General features: G+C 35.0%; 1 protein-coding gene across 1 annotated transcript; it reads left to right on the plus strand.

Annotated features, from left to right (window-relative positions):
• Positions 1-298: 298 nt before the first annotated feature.
• Cdk4 (Cyclin-dependent kinase 4) lies at positions 299-13067 on the plus strand. Its single transcript, XM_088227286.1, has 7 exons — positions 299-629; positions 2594-2762; positions 4840-4981; positions 6869-7036; positions 10071-10231; positions 10718-10853; positions 12024-13067. Exons 1-7 carry the CDS (start codon positions 506-508, stop codon positions 12108-12110), a joined length of 987 nt encoding a protein of 328 aa, XP_088083412.1. The 5' UTR covers positions 299-505; the 3' UTR covers positions 12111-13067.
• The last annotated feature ends 3287 nt before the right edge of the window (positions 13068-16354 follow it).

Below are 16354 nucleotides of genomic sequence, written 5' to 3' on the forward strand. Positions count from 1 at the left end.
AATTTTTGTCGAACGCATCAAACAAGAGGCGGTTTATCTCGACGCTGAAGAAAAAACTGGATGATTCGAATATTCCTGTGAAGCAGTCTGTGGAGAATGCCGATAGATTCTGGTGTGAAAACATCACATCAGAATATTTCATAGTCCCTGGACTAGTACCTACCTGACTCGTAAGACTGATCATCTTACCTGCGTGTAGCAAAAATGATTAAGATAAAGATACGCTGCGATTGGTGTACCAATGATAGAGGATGACGATGGTCGATGTTTTGAATCTATCGATGTATCGTATGCATCCACATCCCTAAATTCAGTTGAATAAAGTTTGTTCCGTCTTTTGTTTTGTTGTGTTTATTGTCATTGTAAAATACATTGTGCCGGCTTGTAAATATTAATTACACTTAAACATTGTACGTAACCTTATCAATCCCGTGCTGTTTTGTGTGACCGTTTTAATTCATATTTAAATCTAAAACTCGCAGGTGTTGGGCTTAAAAAGTTTAACATGTCAGAAGGATGTTCGAACACTCGCGAGAGAAACGTTTCTGTTACTTCCAGAACTACAGGGGTAGAATTTTCAAGCATTTCAGAATCTAAAAACTATGAAGAAATTAACGTCATTGGCACCGGTAAGTAAAAAAGCAACTTAATTAAAAATTAGCGAAAATATTCACGAGTTTTAAAATGTCCTCAGTTCAAACATGTAAGAAAGATTTAACATGTTTTTTCGTGTTCGTCTGTGTTCAAAGTGGTTTAAAGATATTCAAACTTATAAATTGTATTGATATTAATTGAGCTGGTATGATTTAAACAATTGAAAGTTGATTTTCTAACTTTATAACCAATCTTAACCTTACTTTTATTTAAAAATATTTTATGTTTATAAATGTTTTATTAATAGTTACAATGATTTATAAGCCGCATTTTCGTTTAAAGTGGTTTTAAGATATTCAAAATTATTCATTGTATTTATATTAATTGTGCTGGTATGATTTAAACAATTGAAAGTTGATTTTCTAACTTTAAAACTAAACTTAACCTAACTTTTATTCAAAAAAATATAATGTTTATATATGTTTTATTAATAGTTACCATGATTTATAAGCGCCATTTTCGTTCCAATCACCTCCCATAAACGTCCCATCACGTCTTGCAGCTACAGAGCGCATAGGCGCTTGGGATTTTATTCGTTAACTTCATGTTAAACTGTGGCAATTTTAAGACTGAGGTAAAACTGTATATAACATGTCTCGCTGTTACAGAGCGCATGGGAGTTTGTAGACCAGTACTGGATTTCATCCCTAAGGAATTAATTCAACATATTTGACAGCAAATATGGATGTCTAGGCATTCACAGGGCTTGTGACTTGTCATTAATTGTCATCAAAGTAATGTCGCTTGCACTCGAGCTTATCTCTTCATGGACAAAAAACATGGACTTCTCATAAATCCAACAAAAACCCAAATTGTACTTGTTGGTAGTAAAAAAATGTATTCAAAAGTGAATTTTCCACACTTCCTCTTTTCAAAATAGATGGTACAGAAATTCCATTCATGACTTCAGTCAAAAACTTAGGTATTATCATTCGTAAGCATTTAGGTTGGCACGATCAGGTTAACGATGTTAGTCGTAAACTTTATAGCAGTTTGCACCCACTTAAAAGATTACAGAATTCCTTGCCAAATAATGCTAAGCAAACGTTAGTCCTGAGCTTACTTCTTCCACTCCTTGACTATGCGGATGTATGTTATCCAGATGCTAACTCTGAATTACTTGATAAGTTGGAACAATTGTAGAATATTTGTATTCGTTATATCTTTGATCTTTGCAAATTCCACCCCATAACCGAATATCGCACGCAACTACACTGGCTCATTATCAGGCATAGAAGAAACATTGACATCACTTCTTCACAATATTTTAAATTATCCCACTTCGCCAGTTTATCTGAGAGAGCTCTCCCAACCTCTATCACAACACGGACTATCTCTTCGTTTTAGTAATGAGAGAACCCTTTTAATACCCCTTCATCGCTCTAATTTTCTTGCCCCCTCTTTCACAGTAGTAGCTGCTCGATTGTGGAATAATCTACCCACTAATGTGTTTCTTTATTTACATTTAAGTCAAGATTAAAATGTCACTATCTAAATCTTCAAGTTGTTCCTTTATCCTTCTTCTTTCCTTCCCATCCCCTCTCCTCACTTCATAGTATAGTGTTATTTTTTTATGTATTTTTATTTTCTTAAACTTTGTTGTTAATTTTTGTCTAAAATTGTAAGATTCAATATGTCCATGTATTTGTAATTTTCTCAAACTGAACGGTTTGGGTAGGTAGGAAGAAATTGCCTAAAGGCAATATGCCCGCCCTTATATGTGCATAAATTGTATATTATCATTATTAATTTTAAGCGAGCAGCTTAAAGCTGATATGCTTAAATAAAATAAATAAAAATTGGCTGTTGAAAAATTATGCACTTGTCTGTAATTTACAATGAAGAATTTCTGTGTGTGAAACAGAATCCAAATACTGAATGAGTTTCAGTCGATGGCTTCTCTCGGGTAAATAATCTATAAATTTGTGTGATTTTGCAGGTGCGTACGGAACTGTGTACAAGGCGAATGATCTGATGAACCCGGGGCAAGTTGTAGCCCTTAAAAAAGTGCGCGTTGCGTTAACAGAAGACGGCGTTCCACTGTCCACCCTAAGAGAAGTTACCCTACTAAAAAGATTGCAAGCTTTTCAACATCCTAATGTCGTCAGGTATGTCTTTGATTATTTTTAATTCTTGAAATCATCTTCTTCTTTTCCTCATCCACTCCTAATGGGCCTGCCACGCACTCGACGAGTGGCATGGGAAGTAGCGAGGAAAGGAGGCAGAGACGTAGTGAGGCAACATTACTCGTCATGTTCACGTGATGCTCCTCGTCGTGCCCACCGCTTCCTATTTTGTCGGTTTTAAAGCACGAGTCAAAGGACCGGCAATATGAGCGCGAGTGGCTGGCCACATAATCGCGCGGTCGCAGTACGCATCGAGCGTTCACACAAGACACACGCGTCATTTTTGAATGATGTATATTTCTTTGTATGACGTTGATATAATTAGCTATACTAAAAATGCATAGCGCGCACGCTGTCACAGTTTCATCGTCCATTGTAAAGAAAGACTAATGACGAGTGCGACTAATTGCGCGAGAAGAGCAGTGTGGGGGCAGAGAGGGCAACATCGGGCGAGAGGCCGGCAGCGTGAGGAGCATAGTGAGGGCAGCGCAAGGAGCATAGTGTGGCGGTGCTATAAGTGGAGCATGTGGACATCACCAGTTGCCTCCAGGAGACCCTATCGCCAGCCAGCAATTTCACAGATTGGCCTGACGAACTGACATACATTAGAGTTGGAACTAGAACTCCGTTGTGAACTGCTAGTTAAGCCTCCTGCGATAAACATTTGTTTGCCAAAGTAGATTTTAGTGCACCGTTCACCCTGTTCCCGGCACTCACCCTCCTTTAAATCTCTAGTAAACATACTTCCCAGGTACACAAATTCTTCTACCTGATTCAGAATATCTCCGTTCACGCTGATCTCACATTTAGTTATATTTTCATCCCTTTCAAAAACCATCACTTTCGATTTATCAACATTCATAAGCAAATCGCTTTTCTTGCATACCTCGTAGACTTTTGTTACCAAGAATTGAAGGTCTTCTTTGCTGCTAGCAAGAAGCGCGGCATCATCCGCATACAGAAGACAGTTAACAGTTATACCATTCATTTTTGCTCCCATTCTTAAATCTTTCAGTTCTTTCATACAGTTATCGATGTATATGTTGAACAACCATGGTGACATTACACATCCCTGTTTGACTCCTTTCGGAATATTAAACCACGATGTGAATGACCCATTCACCTTCACAAAAAAATAAGGAATAATTTAAAAAAATATATATTTATAGATGACAACCATGAAGTTTCACATAAATAAATTGTCTATGTTTTTATGAATGTATGTATGTGTATGCGCATGGGTGTATGTACGTGTGTGTGTATGTACATGTGTATATATATATACATAAATATATATATATGTGTGTATATATGTGTATGTCTGTATGTATATGAATCAAAATGTGTATCCGAATAAGTTTATATTTTGTTTGTCTGTGCTCTATATTAATTTGTTAACTATTAAAATATATTAAAATGTAATTGCCTAGCTTGGGGCGGGGTATGTACCCTTGTTAGCTGGGCAAAGTGAACATGGAATTGTATTTTGATAAAGAGCGTGAATAAATAAATAAAAAATAAAATTTATTTATTTATCTATATGCCCAATGGGCATTTTTAAGGACATATTTATACATAGAAAATTATTATAAAGGAAAGTAGAAAGACACAATGGTACGGTATATAGTAGACTCGGTGGGAGTGGAAGCGGGAGAGAGGTGTTTATAATTGAATTCGATTCAGTGATCGTTTGAAAGAAGACAACTTGTTAAAATATATTAAAATGTAATTGCCTAGCTTGGAACGGGGTATGTACCCTTGTTAGCTGGGCAAAGTGAACATGGAATTGTATTTTGATAAAGAGTGTGAATAAAATAAATAAAATCTGCCTTTTACAAACATAAACGGCAAATCTGCCTTATAATATTAACATATTTGGCTTAATATTTTTTTAAATATGAATTTCCTCGTAACCAAGATTTATAAAAAAAAAATTAAACAAAAAATTATACAGGATTTATATTAAAAAAATTAACCTAAAAATTATACAGCATATTCAGTAGAAAGTTTGTCGTCATTAACAGCTAAAATGGTCCATATAACCAAATGAATTTTCCAGATTGCTAGATGTTTGTCACGGGCAGAGATGCGAGCGCGGCCGCCAGCTCATTCTGTTCCTGGTGTTCGAGCACGTGGAGCAGGACTTGGCTTCCTACCTGGACAAGGCCTCGCGAGCAGGCTTGCCCCAGAAGACCATACGAGTAAAATTTACTTCATTCTTTAGTATAAAATGAAACATTAAGACAGAAAATATGTACAACACAGTAATTAAAATGGTAGAGAAGAAATAGTACTGTTTTTATTTTATGCTAGCGGACCTGACAGACGTCCTGCCCAAATGTTGGCTTGCCTGCTATGAGCTGGTTCACCAAACGTATTTTTGATATTCAAATTTTCGATAAACCATATATAAATATTAACAAATTACAACAGGGATGGAGAATACCTTAAATAAGGGAATATGGAAGTCTAAGCATTTACAGGGCTTATTTTATTTTATTTTATTGAAATAAACGGCACTTAGTGCCTTTTACATATTATTTACAAATACAATTAAATATACATACATGTAAGCATAATTATAAGTAATACAGAGCATTTAAAACAATATTATTAATTAACAAATTAAGAAAGCATAAGAAATATATGACATGTCATTAGCTGGTTTAAGTGGCTACTTTACACACTGTGTAACATTCACCATTTCGCCTATGTTTGAACATCCATATTTCTTCAGTTCTTCCATTTGTTGATTTAAGGGAAGTAAAAGAGCTGAAACCTTTATTGTTGTGAAGAGATTCATCTGACTGAATTATTTCACACACTAGGCAACGCCTGAAAACAATTTTTCAATTTTTAAACTTCTTCTTGGACCAGTTGGTTTCATTACATTATTTGAGTTTGTCCAAATGTTCGTAGACAAAAGACTGGATTTCACCCCCTCGGGAGTCATTAAGATTTACAAATTACAACAGGGATGGAGAATAATAAATAAATAAATAGTAATAATAATAAAAATTGTTTTCAGGCGTTGCCTAGTATGTGAAATAATTTAGTCAGATGAATCTCTTCACAACAATAAAGGTTTCAGCTCTTTAATAATAATACTGTTTGGATAATTTATGTAGCGCCATTTTTGTGAAAATCACCTCAAGGGCGCTGTACAATAAATAAATATCCCAGCACGTCTTGCAGCTACAGAGCGCACGGTTGGGATTCTAGTTCCTCGTCTCCAATTATGATATATAACAATTATGATATACAGGAGCTAGATAACAGCACGTCTTGCAGCTACAGAGCGCATATACAGTAAGAAATCTAGCCCCTATTTGCATTTTTATTTTTAAAAAAAATATTTGACAATGAAGTTTAGAGTTTAAGTGATATTTTAAAAAACTAAATAAAAAGCTAATTTATAAAATTAGAAGTTAGATAGCAACAAGTCTTGCAGCTACTGAGCGCATGGACGGTTAAAATTCTAGACCCCATTTACTAAATTTAGATATTTTATAGTTGATAACATTTACATAATATGATATAATAGGTAACATCACAAAAAGTCTTGCAGCTACAAAACGCATCGACGAATGGAATTTCAACAACATAAGAATGATTTTAACAAGTTAACAATAAAAAACACAATAATTATACATTGACCAAAGAACTAGTAAGTATGCTTGAACTATTTAACTTCACAAACGTCAGCAGGTGGAAGAATTGAAGGAATATAGATGTTCAAATATGAGCAGAATGGTGAATGTTACACAGTGTGTAAAGTGGCCACTTAAACCAGCCAATGACAGGTCATAAGCCCTGTGGATGCCTAGAATTCTTATTCCCTTCTCTAAAAAGTTCTTCATCTCTGTTGTTTTATGTTAATATCCTATATGCTTCGGTATGGCAATGACCACCCTCGAAAGTGGCAAATGCTAGTCTTTATTGTGGTTGTGTACCTCGCATACACATACCAAAGTCCCTATTCTATGTAGATATGAAAAGGCCCTCGGAAGGGCCGCTGAGTTTTCATATACAGTTCGAACCCCAGTATATATAAAAGGGAATTAATTTGGTATAATGTTTGATTCCAGTCCATGTCTCTGGAAATACTGTCGGGAATTGATTTCCTCCACTCGCACAGCGTCGTGCACCGGGACTTGAAGCCCCAGAACCTTCTGGTGACCAGCTCCGGACACATCAAGCTGGCTGACTTCGGCCTCGCTAAGACATATGACTTCGAGATGCAACTCACCAGTGTGGTAATTATTCTGATTCACATTTACACCTAAACATAGTCATCGTTTCTTTATTTTACATTTACACCTGCCATCGTCATTGTCCTCTCACTTTACATTTACACCTCACATAATCATGGTTTCTTTATTTTACATTTACACCTACCATCGTCATTGTCCCCTCATTTTACATATACACCTAGCATAATCATCGTTTATTTTACATTTACACCTACCATTGTCATTCTCCTCTCATTTTACATTTAGACCTAACATAATCATTGTTTATTTTACATTTACACCTACCATCGTCATTCTCCTCTCATTTTACATTTAGACCTAACATAATCATTGTTTATTTTACATTTACACCTACCATCGTCATTCTCCTCTCATTTTACATTAAACCTAACATAAATATCGTTTCTTTATTTTACATTTAAACCTACCATCGTCATTATCCTCTCGTTTTACATTTACACCTAACATAATTATCGTTTCTTTATTTTACATTTACACCTACCATCATCATTGTCCTCTCATTTTACATTTACACCTAACATAAATATCGTATCGTAAACTTAAACCAAAAAGTCCAGATGATCTTGTCTTGAGTAAACAATACGACAAAGACGGGGGGGTCATTGGAGAATGAATTAATAATTACCTCTCTCTAGTCCAAGCATCCACGCTACTTTTCGAAACGAGCGATCTTGGACTGATTCAACGTGATTTATAGGATTCACATAGAATGGAGAGCAGACCACTATTCTAGGAGGCATATTCTAGAAGAGGGCGAACAGTTGAGCAATAAAGAGTTTTGATTGTACGGACATTAGGACACCCTTATTTCATTATATTATACATTTGTCAGAAGCCATTTGGAATACGCCTCTCAGATATGGAATCCCCAGTATGCCATATACATAAGTAGAATAGAAAATATTCAAAACAAATTTATAAAGTACCTTAAATACAAAACCGGTATTTCTTATGTATCTACTCTCACTGCCTCCACCTTCCATGGAATCATTTCTCTACAATACCGCAGAGTGTGTGCGGACCAACTACTGCTTTACAAAAATTGTGACAGGAATGGTTGACTGTACAGAGCTGCTTGGTTTAATAACAATACATGTGCCAGCCAGGATTTGTAGACAGTACCACCTGTTTCATGTACCAATAAGTAAAACATCGTATGTTAAAAATGCTTTTTTTCGTAGGACTTTTTCAATGTACAATACAAAATTTAAAAATATAGATTACACAAATATCACTCTGTCAGATTTAAAATTTACACTAAAAATGTATTATGTAACTTAGTAGACATTATAATAATAAATATGTACATCTCCCCACCCCTCCTTATCCTCTCTTCAAGCATTTTTGTCCTTATCCCGCCCAATTTACAGTAACTTAATGTTCTTAAAATGAATATTTAAAAAATCTTTGATTATTGAGTACATGAAAATAACATTTTTATATGTATAAATTGTATGTATTTATTTGATATGTAATATATTTTCTTTACTAACTTTGTATACTATGTGGAAATCTGTTATTAGTTCTGAGTTTATACACTATATCTGTTTGTTTACTAAAAATATGTATGTAGAACTGTTGATTTTCCTAATAAAATAAAATAAAATAAATAAAATTAGTAAAATCAGAGGATATTCTGTTAATGAAGCATAGTAATTTCAGTGTTGTATTTACTATATTATCTATATGCTCGTTGTATGTAAACAACTCCTAAATCTCTGATGGACTTAACAACATAAATTTTGGAGTTTTTTAATAGGTACTCAAAGGAAGTCGGTTGTTTTGTTCTATGAAATGACATCAATTGGGTTCATAATAATTTTTTTTTGGTCTCCTGAAAAGTTGCACTTTTGCAGTTACACTCTTATGTCCGTCCATAAAAAAATTGACTAGCATAGAATGAAAATAGTCCAGAAACCGCAGACGCGCATCAAACTGAATCCAACTAATCTACTTGCAAATGAGCAGTTTTATGTTTTGGCCATTAGGTACTCTGTAGACGTCGCTTAGTACACAACTGCCAAATTCAATTATGGTCACTCGAACTCGACAATGACAGATTATAAGTTTTTTTTTTTATCAATATTCCTACAGAGATGAGGTAGAATTTTTTCAAATTCAGGATTATCGATATTCGAGCGTTTACAGGGCTTATGACCTGTCATTGGCTGGGTTGAGTGGCCACTTTACGTTTTTTACAACATTCCCCATTCCGCTTATTAGCGAATATCGACATTGGTATCATTTTGATTCTTGTATATATCTTATTAAATGAGAAAGCATTCACTAGCGTGTTGGAGCACCATCTATGTATTGATATTGAAGTTAAGTATTTTTAATTAGCATATTACTTTATTTTATGTATTTAAGACTCTTCCGAGTTAAATTAAGTACTAGTAATCGCCTGCAGATGATTCTGCAATTTATTTATACTTATATTTTGACCAGATCTTATTACACAACATTATTTTTTGGTATGTGTATTTTTGTACATACACAAATCTGGATTTCTCCCGAGGGGGAGTAGGTATATATTTTTTTTATCAATATTCTGAAAAAATATATTGTTAAAAATATTTTGAAAAAATTCTACCTCATCTCTGTAGGAATATTGATAAAAAAAATATATACCTACTCCCCCTCGGGAGAAATACAGATTATAAGCCCTGTAAATGCCTTCTCTGGACTGTTCTCCATCTCTATTACAGTAAATTACGTTAATTATTGATATTATGTGTATAAACTTAATATATATGTATATGTATGTGTAAAATATAATACAAATATGTATGTGCAAATAAATGTATATATGTGCGTGAATGTGGTTATGAATGCATTACAAGTGCCCCGACTCAACTCGGATTTTCTAGCGAGTCGGAGCAAGTTCACAGACATGGGTCGTTCCTGACTGTGTCGCTATAAACTGTGTCTCTGTCCTTAACAAATGTATGTATAATGTAATTAATAAATAAATAAATAATAAATAATTTTTCCCTAATTGATGTGTTTTTCGCAGGTGGTGACCCTGTGGTACCGGCCTCCCGAGGTGCTGCTGGGAAGGGCCTACCACTCGGCCGTGGACATCTGGTCAGCGGGAGCCGTCCTGTTCGAGCTCCACGCCTTGAGGCCCATCTTCCCCGGCCAATCCGAAGGGGACCAGCTGGACAGAATATTCCAGTATGCCAAATTCATTCATTGTTTCGAAGAATGGGGACAACATTGTTCATCACACCGTTCTGTCTATGTCTGAACATCCATATTTCTTCAGTTCTTCTATCTGCTATCGGAAATATTTTGATTTTATCCATATCCGATAAATCTCACCCCATCAATAAAGGTTTCAGCTCTTTAACTAAATGTCTTTATTTGAATTCACTCATACAAGCAAGCAATTCTTTTTTCATTACAAATTGATTATGTTTCTAAAAATCTAAAATCAACAGATGGAAGAATTAAAGGAAAAAGGATGTCCAAACAGGCAAAATGGTGAATGTTACACAGTGAGTAAAGTGGCCACTTATACCAGCCAACGACAGGTCATAAGCCCTGTAGATGTCTAGGGCTTTTATATTCCCTTCTCTAAAATGTTCTTCATCTCTGTTGCAATATGTTTTTAACAAAAAAAAAAAAGTTAAATTATGTTCTATTGCTTTCTTTTTGCAGGGTTATTGGGCGACCTGGCCCCTCAGAGTGGCCGGAGAACTCCTCGGTAGTGGCTGACAACTTCCATCCCCACCCCGGACGGTCGCTGGACCTCATCTGCCCCAGGATCGGAAACCTCGCCAAGGAGCTCATCACGGTAATTCCAACATTCTCTTCTATATATCTCCAGGGGTGGTATTCTGGATCTTCTCTACCCCCTAGAGAGTGATTAATTTGAAGATTTCAATTTTTTGTTTGCTTCATATAATTGCCACACTGATGATTGAATCCCAATCAGTGGCAAGCTGTGATTAATTTTATAGGTAATCTACAAAAAAAAAAAAAAAAAACTGCCTGCATTTAAGTACATAATATGTAAGTAATGTAAGTAATGTAATTATAAATTACTACTTTTTTTGTGGTTCTGTAAAAATCAACTCAAACAACAATTATTATTAACTACGCGATATACATAGCTCTATTCTACACTATATTAATGCATTAATTGTACAAAAGTTTATTAACAAATACCACAATGACATTAGCAGATATTTCCGTTATGATTTAAATATCAACACTGAGCACTGGCCGATTCCTTTAAAAATAAATAATGCCAAAAACAACCACCGCAAACGCCTTATGTCCTATGTGATACATAATATGTCAACGGTATCCTATCAAAGAAAAATAGTCCTTCTGAAATGATGTTCGAAATACTAGTTTCCAAATAGAGAATCTTTAAATAATATTTGTAATCTGCAAGCTTGTTTTAGTATTAAAAAAACGCGACTAGGTTTTTTTATTAACATATTACAACAGAGATGAAGAACATTTAAGAGAAGGTAATATAGAAGTCCAGGCATCTACAGGGCTTATGACCTGTCAATTGCTGGTTTAAGTGGCCACTTTACACACTGTGTAACATTCACCATTCTGCCCATATTTGAACATCTATATTCCTTCAATTCTTTCATCTGTTGTTGTTTGTGAAGTTAAAAATCTGAAACCTTTATTTATGCAGGTGAGATTCATCTAATTGAATTATTTCACCTACATACTAGGCAACGCCTGAAATTAGATGAATCTCACCCGCATAAATAAAGGTTTCAGCTCTTTAACTTCACTTCAACTTAACTTGGCGCTATATAAGTTATCCATAATAATAATAGCCGGACTACAGCAGCTACAGAGCCACCCCTATCTGCAGATCAACTGTACACACGGCGAGGTGTCGTGTATAGCATTATTATTTCCAAGTCACAAATACATAGATTAAACTTTTCTAAGTTTATTCATATTATTAACATGATGCTTATTTTTGCTCCAGGAAATGCTGTCCTTCGATCCTACTCAACGGCCGTCGGCGTCGCTCTGTTTGAAGCATCCCTACTTCACCGAGGAACTTGTCTCATAGTGAATATTCAACGCGTCATCACGTCCGAGATTACATTGGACCGATCCGAGAGGCGCCCGTTTGCAAAAAGGGTGCGAGAAATATCCCATACACATTTAAGGTCAAACCGCACTAGAGCGTCTGCGCGGCGTGCTGCAGCAATACAAAATATTCTTACAGTATTTTGAGATTGTCCAAATGTTTGTAGACAAAAGACTGGACTTCCTAGGGAGTCATTAAGATTAACGAATTACAACAGAAATGAAGAGAGCGGAATAAGGAAGTCTAGGCATTTAAGAGGCTTATGTCCAGTCATTCGCTGGTTTATTTATTTTAGTTTTAATTTTAAGTTTATTACATTGTCATTGGTTTTAATATTACAGTAAAAGAATAGTTCAAACATTTTAAGAAAAGAAGCATTGACAAACATAAGGGACATCGAGACAAGATCTGGACTATTTATTTAGTGCTCGTTTAAACCGTTGTAAACTTAAACCAAAAAAGTCCAGATCTTGTCTCGAGTTAACAATACGACAAAGGCGGGTCATTGGAGAATTTAGGCCATAGTTTGTTCTGTGCTGATCGATGAACGAACAGTACTTCATTGTTTCTCAACCTACGAGTCGGAATATGGAATTTCACCTGTCCCAGTAACGATGGCACATCGATTATACCATTTAGTATGCCGAACATATATATGGAGTCAATATTAGTTCTACGTTTTCGAAGACTAGAAATATTGAACATTGACTCTATATCAGCATAAAAATAATTACCTCTCTCTAGTCCAAGCATCCACACTACTTTTCGAAGCGAGCGCTGTTTAACTGATTCAATGTGATTTATGCGATTGACAAAGAATGGAGACCAGAGCACTATTCTAGGAGGCATATTCTAGAAGAGGGCGAACAGTCGAGCAATAAAGAGTTTTGATTGTACGGACATTACTGTTGATTTCCCAAATAAAATAAAATAAAATTAGTAAAATCAGAGGATATTTTGTTAAGGGGCCACTTTACACACTGTGTAACATTCACCATTCTGCCTATGTTTGATCATCCACATTCCCTCAACTCTTCCATCGGTTGACTTTTGTGAAGTAAAAGAGCCGAAACCTTTATCATGCGAGTTGGATTCATCTGGGTGCTTGTTTTTCTTTTTCTGTTGTCAATGTTTTGAGTATGTCCAAATGTTTGTAGACAGACTGGATTTCCTCAATTATTAAGATCTAAATTTATTACAACGGAGAGGAATAACATTTTTGATTAGGGCATCTAAGAATCTCACCCACACCATCAAAGGTGCTCGTCAATTTCGCAAGATACTACGTGTGGATGTTCAAATACAGGCAGATTGGTGAATGTTGTACAGCATGTAAAGCGGCAACTTGAACCAGATAACGACAGGTCATCTTATTCTTCTTCAGACTTATTCTCTCCACTGCTGGGTGGCGGATGGCGGCCTCTTCCAAACGTCTCCATTCCTTCCTATCACCCGCTTTCATCATCCACGTTTTATCGGCAATAGAGGCGACGTCGTCGACCCAGCTTTTCTGTGGCCTTCCATCGCTTCGTTTGTACGCCCACGGTCTCCGCTTTATTATTCTGGGTGTCCACCTGCAATCATTTTGCCTCGTCGAGTGTTCTGCCCACTGCCATTTCAATTTTGCTGCACGATCCATGATATACAACTCCAGTTCGGTGCCTTATTTCTTCATTTCTTACTCTGTCTCTTAGACATACACCGAGCATCTATCATTCTATGGATCGTTGTGTGCATTTTAATTTCGGGCTACTTTTCTGTGTTACAGACACGGGTCTAGTCCGTATGTTGTCACCGTTGACGGGTCATAAGCCCTGTAAATGTCTAGACCTCCGTATTCTCTTCTAGAAAATATTTTCTCTCTGTTGCTCTAAAACCAGCATCGTCTTCAAACATTTCAACATACTCAAAATACTGTCGAAAAAGTTCATTGCGAGGAACATAATTATATTTTTTTACTTTGGGTTTTCGTCGTCAATATGACTTTATGTTAAAACAATGATCTGTGATTTTTGTGTGGAATAAATTGAATGTTAGCTATTTTTTTATGTACACGTTGTAAGAATTTACTGATCCACCATCTATTTAATTGAATTTTAAAATGTATGTAATAATAATATTTAAACTAATTGTCAGTACACTAATTAAAATGAGGAAGTTTCGTAATTTTATAAAATATTTTTTTTTATTTCTATTGACTGTTAAACTAAGCCAAATTTAAAAAAATAAATAAATTATGTATTGTATTCTGCGTACAATTTTGTTTTCGCCATTTTTTCTCAATATTTAAGGCCTTATTGTAAAAAAACCGGTAATCCATATAGAATGTAGTGGCCTGCGTAGAATTTGTCCAATTTCAGTGAGCTCTGCTGATTGGTCAGTAGGCTTCCCGCAAACCTGTCACAACACCCGGTCATTGGGTTTGGAAAACTAGCGACGTTAAAACTTTTTCGTTTTTATCAAAATTATTTTCAAGAAACTCGCAACCTAATTTGATGCTCTAATTTTTGCTGCGCGTAAGAAATATTTTTTTATTTCTAATTTCTTATAGCACTGAACTTCCTCATTTAAAGAAACCAGTTAAAAATGCATTTGTTTGTCATTTTCAAGCTAAATCAACTGATACAATTCTTTAAATCTTCCAAGGTTTGTATAAAATGTTTTTTAATTTAATTCAAAATAAAAATTTGTGTGTAAAAACCTGCGTTTTTTTGTTCGTTTTGTAAAATTAAATATGAAATTTTGTAATTTTTGTGAATAAATATTGTCTTATTGAAAAAAACTCTTTTGTAATCATTACCTTGTCTGTGTTACCGACCAAACCAAGATTTTCGTCTGGAATTTCGCTTCTATCTATCTATTTATTTATTTAACTTTTTGTACACAATGTTATTTGTACATTGGCGGGCTTATTGCCAAATGGCAATTTCTTCCAACCAACCAATAAAATAAAAGTTTTATTTTTATAATTCAAGTTACAGAACATATTCAATAGAAAAAAAAAGATTAAAAAGCTAAAGATATTGAAAAATAGAGATAAACGTATTTGTTTATAAATGAACTTAAATCAAAACTATTACTCAATGGGAAAAGGAAAAAAGAGGAAAAAGGAAAGGGGAGGTTAAGGAAGAGAAAGGAGATGTTTCTTCAGACGTGATTTAAACAGAGATAATGTGGTGAACGCGGTTGAAATGCGATCTCTTAGACGAATGTGTGGGAAATCAATGTATGACAGGGTTACGAATGATGAAATCAGGCGAGAGTGTAAATCTGAGTCAAGTATAATTGATAAGATTAAGAAAGGGTCTCTGAGATGGTTTGGTCGACGAAAGAATGGACGACGAAAGAATGGTAAAACAAGTATATATGGCGAAAATGAATGGCAACGTGAGACGAGGACGACCGAGGAAGACGTGGCATGATCAGCTAAACCAAAATCTTAAGTCTGGTCATGTCAAAAAATCCCGAAAAGGTTTTTATACAATTAATGATGAAGAAAAGTATAATATGACCGTATTTCTGATTACTGTAGGCAACTGAAATGGCTTGACATTAGACAGCGGAGAGACTATCACCCCTTCTCATTTCTGTTCATTGTACTTCATAGTCCTAACACACCTATATACCTCCGTGAAAAATTTCAACGCTCATTTCCATCCACAATTTCTCTTTCTTCTCTAACTCACAGAAGAAACATTTATTCCTTTATCTTTCTTAATCTACCCTCCTTTCTCTTTTGACACATTTAAGTAATTTATATATAAATAAGTACAGCTGTTTCTTTTTTTTAATCAGTAGATTTCAATAAAGCTGGCAACGCGTAAATAATAAATAATTAAATTCCAAAGGATTCCAATTTCCCAATTCCACCACAATCCCTAGAAAAACTTACTTTACAGCAGGGTAATTTCAGACTGGAATAAATCAACATGTCTAAGTAGTCTAGTTGTCTATTCCGTTTCGGGTAACCAGTTCAAAAACCGTTTGGTTTGGATGCTTTTTTGAATCAACAACAACGCAGACAAAAAACAGTACACGAGATATAGGGGCGTCAGCAAAGGCTGTCTTCGTATAACAAATAATAGCAATAAGAATGCTTACTTACAAATTGAATATATTTTCTGTATCCTCGTTGAACCTCCAAATAAAATTAATAAAAACTATTTTTCAAAAGGTTTCTGTGTATTCGTACATTATTCGAATGATTGAATATTTTTATTCGA

This window comes from Micrasema longulum, unplaced genomic scaffold, assembly GCF_059751315.1.
Source record: "Micrasema longulum isolate JH-2025_06_02 unplaced genomic scaffold, ASM5975131v1 h1tg000497l, whole genome shotgun sequence".
Classification (NCBI taxonomy): Eukaryota; Metazoa; Arthropoda; class Insecta; order Trichoptera; family Brachycentridae; genus Micrasema; species Micrasema longulum.

Coding starts and splice junctions, on each gene's coding strand:
- Cdk4 (XM_088227286.1), top strand. CDS start 506: ATGTCAGAAGGATGTTCGAACACTCGCGAGAGAAACGTTTCTGTTACT. Junction 2,763..4,839: donor CAACATCCTAATGTCGTCAG/GTATGTCTTTGA, acceptor TGAATTTTCCAG/ATTGCTAGATGTTTGTCACG. Junction 10,854..12,023: donor TCGCCAAGGAGCTCATCACG/GTAATTCCAACA, acceptor TTTTTGCTCCAG/GAAATGCTGTCCTTCGATCC.